This window comes from Chaetodon trifascialis, chromosome 11 (genome assembly GCF_039877785.1).
Source record: "Chaetodon trifascialis isolate fChaTrf1 chromosome 11, fChaTrf1.hap1, whole genome shotgun sequence".
Classification (NCBI taxonomy): domain Eukaryota; kingdom Metazoa; phylum Chordata; class Actinopteri; order Chaetodontiformes; family Chaetodontidae; genus Chaetodon; species Chaetodon trifascialis.
In genome coordinates this window covers 28,370,388-28,383,255 of record NC_092066.1, presented here as the reverse complement: position 1 = coordinate 28,383,255, position 12,868 = coordinate 28,370,388, and the positions used below count along the sequence as shown (strand labels likewise).

The 12,868-nt window shown below is 45.7% G+C and overlaps 1 protein-coding gene across 1 annotated transcript; it reads right to left on the bottom strand.

The window, feature by feature from the left end:
* Window positions 1–9,011: 9,011 nt before the first annotated feature.
* On the bottom strand, window positions 9,012–12,641 carry LOC139339430 (uncharacterized). The gene is made up of 3 exons (XM_070975044.1): window positions 9,422–12,641; window positions 9,208–9,315; window positions 9,012–9,109 (listed from the first exon to the last, which is right to left on the bottom strand). The coding sequence occupies exon 1, from the start codon at window positions 12,584–12,586 to the stop codon at window positions 9,866–9,868; it is 2,721 nt and encodes a 906-aa protein (XP_070831145.1). The 5' UTR covers window positions 12,587–12,641; the 3' UTR covers window positions 9,012–9,109; window positions 9,208–9,315; window positions 9,422–9,865.
* Between the last annotated feature and the right edge of the window lie 227 nt (window positions 12,642–12,868).

Here is a 12,868-nt window from a genome sequence, read left to right as displayed (position 1 = left end):
ATCAGCGCAAGCGGCACTACAACTCTGGAAAGTTTCACACACGTAGAGCGAAATTTGTGGTTTGGAGAAGCGTGGAAAGAAAAAATTGCAAACACTTTTCAGAGCCTCTCTCCACTCTGGCAGTTAATGCCCTCCACTCTAGCACAACATTCCGTGCAATACACACCCATTATAAACTCACAATTTCTCCCAAAACGCTCACGGTCATTTAACTGCGACTGCTCAAAAACTATACAACCTATCAAAACGAGAATTAATACACCAATACACGAGACTTGTGTCTGCGTTTGAAAGTTCGGATGGTGTCTCTAGGTCAACATATGCCGGAGCAGTAGTCCGTTGAAAAAGGGGGAGATTTTTTCGCATTTTTCGGCTCGTCCCATTCATTTCTTATGGGAAACGCATGAGACGAGCCTGAGAAACGTCTGAATTTGGCCCCTGCGCACCCCTCGAACAAACGCTTCTCACACGAAGACCAAAACTCCTATTGCCGAAATTTCTTCACCATGAGAGCTACAAGGCTTTGCTGTACACGCTGATCACTTTGTTTTTTCGCTGGGCTCAAAAATGCGGATTTTACAGCGAGTTAAAAAATGGCTGGTTTCTGTTTCTCCTGTTTTTCATTTGTATTGGACCTTATGGGCGAGGTCAGAGGTACTCTCCTCGCTCAGAGGCTGAGAACTCAAAAACCGTAATTCCTATCGCTTAGCCAAGGACATCGTGAGAATCAGCGCAAGCGGCACTACAACCTTGGAAAGTTTCACGCGCGTAGAGTGAAATTTGTGCTTTGGAGGAGCGTGGAAAGACGAAAGTTTCACGCAATTTTCAGAGCTTCTCTCCACTCTGGCAGTTAATCCCCTCCACTCTAGCACGAACATTCCGCGCCATACACACCCATTATAAATCCAGCGGTTGCCGCGGGGACGAACTTTTGCGTTTTTCGCGTCTTACGACGCGAAAAACGCGTATTTTGCCGAGAAAAATAATAGCACAGCGATCCCGATCGAGCCGCACGTTTTGATATATCATTCGCCCGGGTGCTCCCAAAACTCTAGGACTAGTAGCGAATTAAAATTTGACACGGAAGAGGAAGAATAATAATAAGAAAAAACCCGCAGAATAACAATAGGGCTCGGGGCGAAGCCCCGAGCCCTATTGCCCTACAGCTATTTCATAGCTGTAGGGGCAATAGGGCCCGGGCGAATGCCCCGTGGCCCTAAAAAGAAGAAGAAACACGCAGAAGAACAATAGTGGTTCAGTGCTTTGCACTGAACACAGCAGGGGCTTCGCCCCTGCTGTGTTCAGGGCAAAAGCACTGTATCACTAATAATAATAATAAGAAAAAACCCGCAGAATAACAATAGGGCTCGGGGCTTCGCCCCGAGCCCTATTGCCCTACAGCTATTTCATAGCTGTAGGGGCAATAGGGCTCGGGCGAATGCCCCGTGGCCCTAACTAGACAAATTCCCCTCGGCGGGAAATTTGGAGAGTGATACAGTGCGCAAACGCCGGGCCGTGTGCCAAACGCCGGGCCATGTGCCAAACGCCGGGCCGTGCGCATGCCTAGTGCCATCATATTAGCACAGCAACCCGATATCACAAGTCAAACCCGTTCATAGGACCCCATTTCAGCATCGGCGACAATGCTAAGCTGACATTAGCATGTCAAAAAACACATTGAAAAGGTCTGAAACACCCTGAGAATGCCTTTACCAATCATTTTAACATATGTTAGCATGTTAGCATTAGCATGCTAAATTAGCATGTCAAATAACACATTAAAAACCTCTGAACCATCATTAGAACGCCTTCAAGATTCATTTTAGCCTAAGTTAGCATATTAGCATTAGCATGCTAACATTAGCATGTTAACACACCAAACCGACATCAACAGGTATACCTCCAGGCACCAACAAGTTCATAGGACCTCATGTTAGCATTAGCATGTTAGCATTGTGGCTAACGCTAACAGGCCAACATCACTCATTACATCACTAACACATACAACTCACCAGTAGGTAGCTTGGCTGTGGCTGGTTAGCATGTCACTATAGAGCTTAATGGAGAACTGATCATTTGACTGAGCTGCACAGCTGCAGCTAAAGCTCCATATGTGTGTGTGTGGGAGAGGCAATTAGGCTCAGAGGTTGCCACGGCAACTTGAGATCAGGCCACCTGCGGGTCTGCGAGACTCTGAGAAACGTCTGAATTTGGCCTCTGCGCACCCTCCGAACAAACGCTTCTCACGCCGACACCGAAACTCCTATTGCCGAAATTTCTTCACCGTGAGAGCCACAAGGCTTTGCTGTACACTCTGATCACTTTCTTTTTTCGCTGGGCTGAAAAATGCCGATTTTAGAGCGAGTTAAAAAACGGCTGGTTTCTGTCTCTTCCGTTTTTCATTTGTATTGGACCTTATGGGCGAGGTCAGAGGCGCTCTCCTCGCTCAGAGGCTCATAACTCAAAAACCGTAAGTCCTGTCGCTTAGCCAGGCACATCGTGAGAATCAGCGCAAGCGGCACTACAATCTTGGAAAGTTTCGCGCACGTAGAGCGAGATTTGTGCTTTGGGTGAGCGTGGAAAGACGAAAATTTCAGACAATTTTCAGAGCATCTCTCCACTCTGGCAGTTAATCCCCTCCACTCTAGCGCGAACATTCCGCGCAATACACACCCATTGAAAATCCAGCGGTTGCCGTGGGGACGACATTTTGCGTTTTTCGCGTCTTACGACGCGAAAAACGCGTATTCTGTAGAGAAAAATAATAGCCATCGATTCCCGATCGAGCCGCACGTTTTGATATATAATTTGCCTGGGTGCTGCCTATCGTTTATGACTAGTAGCGAACCGAAAAAAGGTACGGAAGAGGAAAAATAATATTAAGAAGAAGAAACACGCAGAAGAACAATAGTGGTTCAGTGCTTTGCACTGAACACAGCAGGGGCTTCGCCCCTGCTGTGTTCAGAGCAAAAGCACTGTATCACTAACTAGACAAATTCCCCTCGGCGGGAAATTTGGAGAGTGATACAGTGCGCAAACGCCGGGCCGTGTGCCAAACGCCGGGCCGTGCGTGTGCCTATCAGCGACAATGCTAAACCGACATTAGCATGTCAAAAAACACCTTGAGAAGGTCTCAAACGCCATTAGAATGTCTTTCTCCATCATTTTAACGCATGTTAGCATGTTAGCATTAGCATGCTAACATTAGCATGTCAAATAACACATTAAAAACCTCTGAACCACCATTAGAACGCAATGTACATTCATTTTAACGCATGTTAGCATTAGCATGCTAACATTAGCATGTTAGCACAACAACCCGACATCACTAGTCAAACCTCCACGCACCACCAAGTTCATAGGACCTCATGTTAGCATTAGCATGTTAGCATTGTGGCTAATGCTAAGAGCCCAACATCACTCATTACATCACTAACATATACAACTCACCAGTAGGTAACTTGGCTGTGGCTGGTTAGCATGTCACTACAGAGCTTAATGGAGAACTGATCATTTGACTGAGCTGCACAGCTGCAGCTAAAGCTACATATGTGTGTGTGTGGGAGAGGCAATCAGGCTCAGAGGTTGCCATGGAAACTTGAGGTGGCCTGATCCATGATGTCACCCACTCAGACACAGGTGCGGACACACATGCATTTGATTGGAGTCAATGAGGGGCAGACACAGAAATGTCTGAATTTGGCCTCTGCGCACCCCTCGAACAAACGCTTCTCACACGAAGACCGAAAGTCCTATTGCCAAAATTTTTTCACCGTCAGAGCCACAAGGCTTTGCTGTACACGCTGATCGCTTTGTTTTTTCGCTGGGGTCAAAATTGCGGATTTTACAGCGAGTTAAAAACATGGTTGGTTTCTGTTTCTCCTGTTTTTGATTTGTATTGGACCTTATGGGCGAGGTCAGAGGTACTCTCCTTGCTCAGAGGATCATAACTCAAAAACCGTAAGTCCTATGGCTTAGCCAGGCACATCGTGAGAATCAGCACAAGCGGCACTACAACTCTGGAAATTTTGACGCACGTGGAGCGAAATTTGTGCTTTGGAGGAGCGTTGAAAGACGAAAGTTTCAGGCAATTTTCAGAGCTTCTCTCCACTCTGGCAGTTAAACCCCTCCACTCTAACACAACATTCCGTGCAATACACACTCATTATAAGGTCACAATTTTTCCCAAAAACGGTCACGGTCATTGAACGGCGACTGATCAAAAACTACATGACCTATCAAAACGAGATTTAAGACACCAATAGACGAGATTTGTGTCTACGTTTTAAAGTTGGAATGGCGTCTCTAGGTGAAAGTATGCCGGAGCAGTAGCCCTTTGAAAAAGGGGGAGATTTTTTTGCATTTTTCGGCTCGTCCCATTCATTTCTTATGGGAAACGCATGAGACGAGCCTGAGAAACGTCTGAATTTGGCCTCTGCGTACCCCTCGAACAAACGCTTCTCACGCCTACACCGAAACTCCTATTGCCAAAATTTTTTCACCGTGAGAGCCACAAGGCTTTGCTCTACAAGATGATCACTTTCTTTTTCCGCTGGGCTCAAAAAAGCCGATTTTACAGCGAGTTAAAAAAAGGTCGGTTTCCGTCTCTCCTGTTTTTGATTTGTATTGGACCTTATGGGCGAGGTCAGAGGCGCTCTCCTCGCTCAGAGGCTGAGAACTCAAAAACCGTGAGTTCTATCGTTTAGCCAGGCACATTGTGAGAATCAGCGCAAGCGGCACTACAACCCTGGAAATTTTCACGCGCATAGAGCGAAATTTGTGCCTTGGAGGAGCGTGGAAAGACGAAAGTTTCAGACAATTTTCAGAGCGTCTCTCCACTCTGGCAGTTAATCCCCTCCACTCTAGCGCGAACATTCCGCGCAATACACACCCATTGAAAATCCAGCGGTTGCCGTGGGGACGACGTTTTGCGTTTTTCGCGTCTTACGACGCGAAAAACGCGTATTCTGTAGAGAAAAATAATAGCACACCATTCCCGATCGAGCCGCACGTTTTGATATATAATTCGCCTGGGTGCTGCCTATCGTTTTTGACTAGTAGCGAACCGAAAAAAGTACGGAGGAAGAAAAATAATAAGTTGAAGAAGAAGAAGAAGCGCACAGAAGAACAATAGTGTTCAGTGCTTCGCACTGAACACAGCAGGGGCTTCGCCCCTGCTGTGTTCAGTGCTCAGCACTGTATCACTAATAAGAAGAAGAAACACGCAGAAGAACAATAGTGTTCAGTGCTTCGCACTGAATCACTAACTAGACAAATTCCCCTCGGCGGGAAATTTGGAGAGTGATACAGTGCGCAAACGCCGGGCCGTGTGCCAAACGCCGGGCCGTGCGCATGCCTAGTGCCATCATATTAGCACAGCAACCCGATATCACAAGTCAAACACCATTTCAGCATCGGCGACAATGCTAAGCTGACATTAGCATGTCAAAAAACACATTGAAAAGGTCTGAAACACCCTTAGAATGCCTTTACCAATCATTTTAACATATGTTAGCATGTTAGCATTAGCATGCTAAATTAGCATGTCAAATAACACATTAAAAACCTCTGAACCATCATTAGAATGCCTTCAAGATTCATTTTAGCCTAAGTTAGCATATTAGCATTAGCATGCTAACATTAGCATGTTAGCACACCAAACCGACATCACTAGTCAAACCTCCAGGCACCACCAAGTTCATAGGACCTCATGTTAGCATTAGCATGTTAGCATTGTGGCTAATGCTAACAGCCCAACATCACTCATTACATGACTAACACGTATAACTCACCAGTAGATAGCTTGGCTGTGGCTGGTTAGCATGTCACTACAGAGCTTAATGGAGAACTGATCATTTGACTGAGCTGCACAGCTGCAGCTAAAGCTACATATGTGTGTGTATGTGGGAGAGGAGTGCTGAGAGAAGTACTGAGGCTCAGAGGTTGCCACAGCAACTTGAGGTGGCCTGATCAATGATGTCACCCACTCAGACACAGGTGCAGACACACATGCATTTGAGTGGAGTCAATGAGGGGCAGACAGAGAAACGTCTGAATTTGGCCTCTGCGCACCCCTCGAACAAACGCTTCTCACACGACGACCGAAACTCCTATTCCAGAAATTTCTTCATCGTGAGAGCCACAAGGCTTTGCTCTACAAGCTGATCACTTTCTTTTTCCGCTGGGCTCAGAAATGCGGATTTTAGAGCGAGTTAAAAAACGGTCAGTTTCTGTCTCTCCTGTTTTTGATTTGTATTGGACCTTATGGGCAAGGTCAGAGGCGCTCTCCTCGCTCAGAAGCTCACAATTCAAAAACCATAAGTCCTATCGCTAAGCCAGGCACATCGTGAGAATCAGCGCAAGCGGCACTACAACTCTGGAAATTTTCACGCACATAGAGCGAGATTTGTGCTTTGGGGGAGCGTGGAAAGACGAAAATTTCAGACAATTTTCAGAGCATCTCTCCACTCTGGCAGTTAATCCCCTCCACTCTAGCGCGAACATTCCGCGCAATACACACCCATTGAAAATCCAGCGGTTGCCGTGGGGACGAGGTTTTGCGTTTTTCGCGTCTTACGACGCGAAAAACGCGTATTCTGTAGAGAAAAATAATAGCCATCGATTCCCGATCGAGCCGCACGTTTTGATATATAATTTGCCTGGGTGCTCGCTATCGTTTTTGACTAGTAGCGAACCGAAAAAAGGTACGGAAGAGGAAAAATAAAAAGAAGAAGAAGAAACACGCAGAAGAACAATAGTGGTTCAGTGCTTTGCACTGAACACAGCAGGGGCTTCGCCCCTGCTGTGTTCAGTGCTCAGCACTGTATCACTAACTAGACAAATTCCCCTCGGCGGGAAATTTGGAGAGTGATACAGTGTGCAAACGCCGGCCCGTGCGGCTACCGCTACAGAGGTCAGTGTCCAGTACAAAAAGCAGAACACGAAGCTAACATTAGCATGTCAAATAACACATTGAAAAGATCTCAAACACCATTAGAATGCATTCAAGAATCATTTTAATGTAGGTTAGCATGTTAGCATTAGCATGCTAATCATTAGCATATTAGCACAACAACCCGATATCAAAAGTGAAACCTGTATGCACCAACAGAACACGGACCTCTATGGCACTGCAGTGTTGTTAAAACACACACATAAATACACACATCTCAGCTACGTGTTTCTGATCAATGACGTTATGATGACTTTCTTAAAACATTTCAAATATTTACAAGAGAAAGCACTCCTCAAACAAACTACTTTTTTGCGTGTTTATTTACATAACAATCAACAAGCCATTTCATGCTGTGTGTACAGTTGTGTCAGAGGGATGTTTCACAGTGGTGATCTTCCATGTTGTGAGAGATCTGCTGCAGTCCTCTGGAGTTCCTCTTCCTGGCGTCTTCTTCCTGGGGTCGTCTTCCTGGGGGTCTTCTTCCTGGATCTCTAAGCATTGTTGCAGGATTTAAAAGACAAAAATAAGTTAGAGGTTTCAAAACATCTTGTAAACAGTTAATCACAAAATTCAGTGAAATAAGACTTCCCTTTTTTTTGTGATGGGTTGCTGTCATCTGTGGAGAGAGATCTGCTGCTGTCCTCTGGAGGTCCTCTTCCTGGCGTCTTCTTCCTGGGGTCTTCTTCCTGGATCTCTTAGCATTATTGCAGGATTTAAAAGACAAAAATAAGTTACAGGTTTCAAAGCATCTTGTAAACAGTTAATCACAAAATTCAATGAAATAAGATTTCCCTTTTTTTGTGATGGGTTGCTGTCATCTGTGGAGAGAGATCTGCTGCTGTCCTCTGGAGGTCCTCTTCCTGGCGTCTTCTTCCTGGGGTCTTCTTTCTGGGGGTCTTCTTCCTGGATCTCTTAGCATTATTGCAGGATTTAAAAGACAAAAATAAGTTACAGGTTTCAAAACATCTTGTAAACAATTAATCACAAAATTCAATGAAATAAGACTTCCCTTTTTTTTTGTGATGGGTTGCTGTCATCTGTGTAGAGAGAGATCTGCTGCAGTCCTCTGGAGGTCCTCTTCCTGGCGTCTTCTTCCTGGGGGTCTTCTTCCTGGATCTCTTAGTATTATTGCAGGATTTACAAGACAAAAATAAGTTACAGGTTTCAAAGCATCTTGTAAACAGTTAATCACAAAATTCAATGAAATAAGACTTCCCTTTTTTTGTGATGGGTTGCTGTCATCTGTGGAGAGAGATCTGCTGCTGTCCTCTGGAGGTCCTCTTCCTGGCGTCTTTTTCCTGGGGGTCTTCTTCCTGGATCTCTTACCATTGTTGCAGGATTTAAAAGACAAAAATAAGTTACAGGTTTGCAAAGCATCTTGTAAAAAGTTGATCACAAAAGTCAATGAAATAAGTCTTCACTTTTTTTTGTGATGGTTGCTGTCATCTGTAGAGAGAGATCTGCTGCAGTCCTCTGGAGGTCCTCTTCCTGGCGTCTTCTTCCTGGGGTCTTCTTCCTGGGGGTCTTCTTCCTGGATCTCTTAGCATTATTGCAGGATTTAAAAGACAAAAATAAGTTACAGGTTTCAAAGCATCTAGTAAACAATTAATCACAAAATTCAATGAAATAAGACTTCCCTTTTTTTTGTGATGGGTTGCTGTCATCTGTGTAGAGAGAGATCTGCTGCAGTCCTCTGGAGGTCCTCTTCCTGGCGTCTTCTTCCTGGGGGTCTTCTTCCTGGATCTCTTAGTATTATTGCAGGATTTACAAGACAAAAATAAGTTACAGGTTTCAAAGCATCTTGTAAACAGTTAATCACAAAATTCAATGAAATAAGACTTCCCTTTTTTTGTGATGGGTTGCTGTCATCTGTGGAGAGAGATCTGCTGCTGTCCTCTGGAGGTCCTCTTCCTGGCGTCTTTTTCCTGGGGGTCTTCTTCCTGGATCTCTTACCATTGTTGCAGGATTTAAAAGACAAAAATAAGTTACAGGTTTGCAAAGCATCTTGTAAAAAGTTGATCACAAAAGTCAATGAAATAAGGCTTCCCTTTTTTTTGTGATGGGTTGCTGTCATCTGTGGAGAGAGATCTGCTTCAGTCCTCTGGAGGTCCTCTTCCTGGCGTCTTCTTCCTGGGGGTCGTCTTCCTGGATCTTCTAGCATTGTTGCAGGATTTAAAAGACAAAAATAAGTTACAGGTTTCAAAGCATCTTGTAAACAGTTGATCACAAAAGTCAATGAAATAAGTCTTCACTTTTTTTTTTTTGGTGATGGTTGCTGTCGTCTGTGGAGAGAGATCTGCTGCAGTCCTCTGGAGGTCCTCTTCCTGGGGTCTTCTTCCTGGATCTCCTCCACTTCTGTGCTTTTGACCACAAGTTAATATAAAATTCAGATTTAACATGATATCAGAAAAAGAACCGAAATTGAGAGTATTTCAAACTTAAACTTAACCTAGAATTTGCATTTACCTGGATCTTCTGTTTCCTGGATCTTCAGCTTCCTTCCTGGCATCGCTGTCCCTACCTAAATCTTTTCTTCAGCTCCCTGTCTTACATTTCAATAAATTGGCACTGTCCTTCTCATCAACTCATCATGTCTGAGATATTGCTGACCCCACGAATAAATAAAAAATAAATACATAAAAAGAACTATTATACAGAACACAAATATAACATTTCCAGCCCACACATGCCACATGTGACATCAAGATTAGTGTGTAGAGAAGAAACATTTATAAGGAAGAGAAATACAAACAACATAAATATACATAGATATACATATACATATACATACACAACATACAAACAATTATACTGAAAGCGAAGAGACAGAAAGCACTCAGACATACTCAGATGCACGTGATTAGACAAAATGAAGAAACTGTCAGCAGGATGTGGTGGCTGGAGAGGCTATTACTCAGTCAAAGTACAATACACTGGACTGTGGTAACTATAATATGTTTGGAGAACACCTGACTGTAGACATTTATCAGGATGTGAAATATAAATGTGATCAATCAGTGTGTTCTTTTCAGTTGTGGAGTCCGTAATTAGCTGAGTGTAACCTCTGGACTGAAACAAATCTTTTATACTTTTCTTCCCTGAAGACAGGAGATCCTCATTGAAGTCCCCACAAACAACAACGGGATGGTGATCTAATAGGTCCAATGAATCCAAGAGGTTTTTCATGTTTTGTAAAAATGTTCGTAATCGGAAATGCGGGGGTTTGTAAACAGTCGCTAATAGCACTTTGACCGGAGCCTCGATTTTAACGACAACAAACTCCAAATCTGTGACGTCTTGCATGTACCTGCGAGGCTCTGCCTGAACATTGCATCTACAGTACACTGCAACTCCACCTCCATCTTTACTTGCCATGTCTGCGCAGCTGTTGTAAGATGTTTGTCGACTGCGTGCGAACATGTTGTATCCCTCCAGGTGGAAAATGGGGGACACGGAGGACCCTGAAAGGTGTGTCTCTGTGAGGCACAACACATCTGCCAGTTGGAGTTCATGATGTGCTTTCAGGTCCACAATGTGCGATGGAAGTCCTTGTGTGTTGTGGTGGATGACTGTCAGAGCCTTTGGAGTTTGGTCCATAGATTTAAAAAAAGTCAGCAGTGGCCTGGCACTCTGGAAAGATGCCACATTCATATTTTCCAGAGCTGTTTTGATTGCGGGGTCAGCATAAATCTTTTTCTCATCGAAGTCCGTGATGGTGAGACCCTGAAGCGAAGTTGTGCGGCTGAGAGCGACATACGCCATTCCTGGTTCGAACACGCGTTTGAGGCACACAACCGCCGACGTCATGGTCATGCCTTGCACTTTGTGGGCCGTACATGCAAAGGCCAACTTGATGGGAAATTGACGTCGAACAACTCCTTTCTTGCTGATCACGTTCTCCTCAGATCTCTCGATGTAGACTGAGTTATCTGAGGGACCCAGGATCTTTTTGCGGAATTTCTGTCCTGCCGTAGGATTGTCTAGCTGCAGTCCGATCAGCTTCACAGCCGTTGCCCCACATTCCGTCATCACAATGTTTGTAATCGTTCCGAAGGTGCCGTTAACGATCCCGTCCTCCACGTCGAGATTCCTGATCACCATAACGCGTACTCCCTGAGCCGCCATTACGTTGTCAGGCAAGTCTCTTTTCTGGCCTTTGATGTTGACGTCCAGGATCATCATGCAGCCGCTTGTGGGGTCTTTCCTGAAGTCCTCAGCTGCAATGTTAATGGCGTCCTTGTGCCGGGCGGCAACAGTATCCGCATTGTGACGGTCCACTTCTTTGTTTGTGGCAAAGATGTGGAGACTGTCAGCTGGACAATCCTGGATGTTAGCCACTGTCTGTACGAGCAACGCTCTGTCTTCCTCACTCAGATGTTCTTCCTTTCGCTTCACTCTGAGGCGGTTCAAGAGCTCAGCGAAAGCTCGATCGTCTTTCTGTCGCATGATCTCTGTCAAGTTGACCAGTTTGAAGTCATCCCTCCAGAGATCAAACTCATTCTCCTCATACACGCACAGTGGCTTGGCCCTTCCGAGGGGCGGCAGTTGGTAAAAGTCGCCCACAGCAAGGACAGACATCCCTCCAAATGGCCTCCGGTTTCCTTTTATCTGCTGAAATCGCCAGTGGACGTAGGCAAACAGCTCTTTGGAAACCATGGATATCTCGTCGATGATGAGAATCTCAGCGTTGGACAGTGCCGCTCTGACTTCGTCAAGTGCATTTCCAAGACCTTGATACGGTGGCTTCAAGGACCTTGGGAGCTTGAGGATGGAATGCAACGTGCCGCCTGAGATGTTGAAGGCCGCCGTGCCGGTGAAGGCCGTCAGCAGCACGGCAGGCTGGGACATGTCGGCCTGGTCGCGGAATCTGGGGAGCTCACGCAGAATCCTCGTTGCCTCCTGATGAATGCACTTGATGACGTGAGACTTCCCGCAGCCAGCTCCTCCTGACAGAAAGTAATAAAACGGCTCCGGATTGATGCCCCAGACACGTTTGAAGCACCACTGACGCACACTGTAGAAGATGGAAGCTTGCGTCTCGTTCAGACTTTGATACATTTTTCGCACAAAGTCTGGACTCAACTGTGGCGCCTCTATCCTCGGCACAAAGCTCCCCACGTCTTTCTGGACTTGGTAGTCGGGGATGTCATCGACGTCTTCATGCTCCGTGTCTATAGGTTCGCGCTCGGCCAGACACTCCAACCGGTCCACCTCCACCTCGGGCGCAAACGTGTTCCAAGCGTTGACAGGTGGACCGATCAGCCGATACTGTTCGAACGCCTCATCAATCTTTTTGCCTCGTCCTTCGTATCGTTTTTTGTTGCCGTCTACGATTTGTTGGACGGACGTATCCCACCTCTCGCCACACCTGTAAAACCGCTCATAGGTGGGGTACTTTTCATCTGTCAGGTCATCATCAGATCTGTGCGGTAGATAAAGTTTCAGCAGTCTCCTGTAAAACTTCTCCGGTGTTTTCCTCTCCGAGAAGCGAGCAAATCTGATGATGGCTGGCTTGCCGTCAGTTCTCTTCTGAATAAATCCTGCGTCGTATCTGAGGGGAATGGCACTTTTGCTTTCTCTTTGCTGGCCGTACAGTACTCTGTACTCTGACGCAAACTCGGCCAGACACATTCCCTCAAACTCTCGCCCCAGAGGTCTGTTTAAATATTTTTCGGGGAGTCCTGACATCCACACCTCCTCTGAATCCGGTGCCATTTGCTGCAGTCTGCTGATGGGATGACTCATTTTCAGAGCGTCCTCATCGGTCTGGAGGAACACCACTGAACGAGAGCACTTCTTCAATCGTAAGCTGCAGGTACGAGCCACAGCTTCTTGAGCGCTGACCTCTCGGTGTTTCGCGTAGGCCTGCATGATTTGCTTCATTTCTTCGCGCTCATTCACATTGGATTTCTT

Coding starts and splice junctions, on each gene's coding strand:
- LOC139339430 (XM_070975044.1), bottom strand. CDS start 12,586: ATGTGTCTGGCCGAGTTTGCGTCAGAGTACAGAGTACTGTACGGCCAG.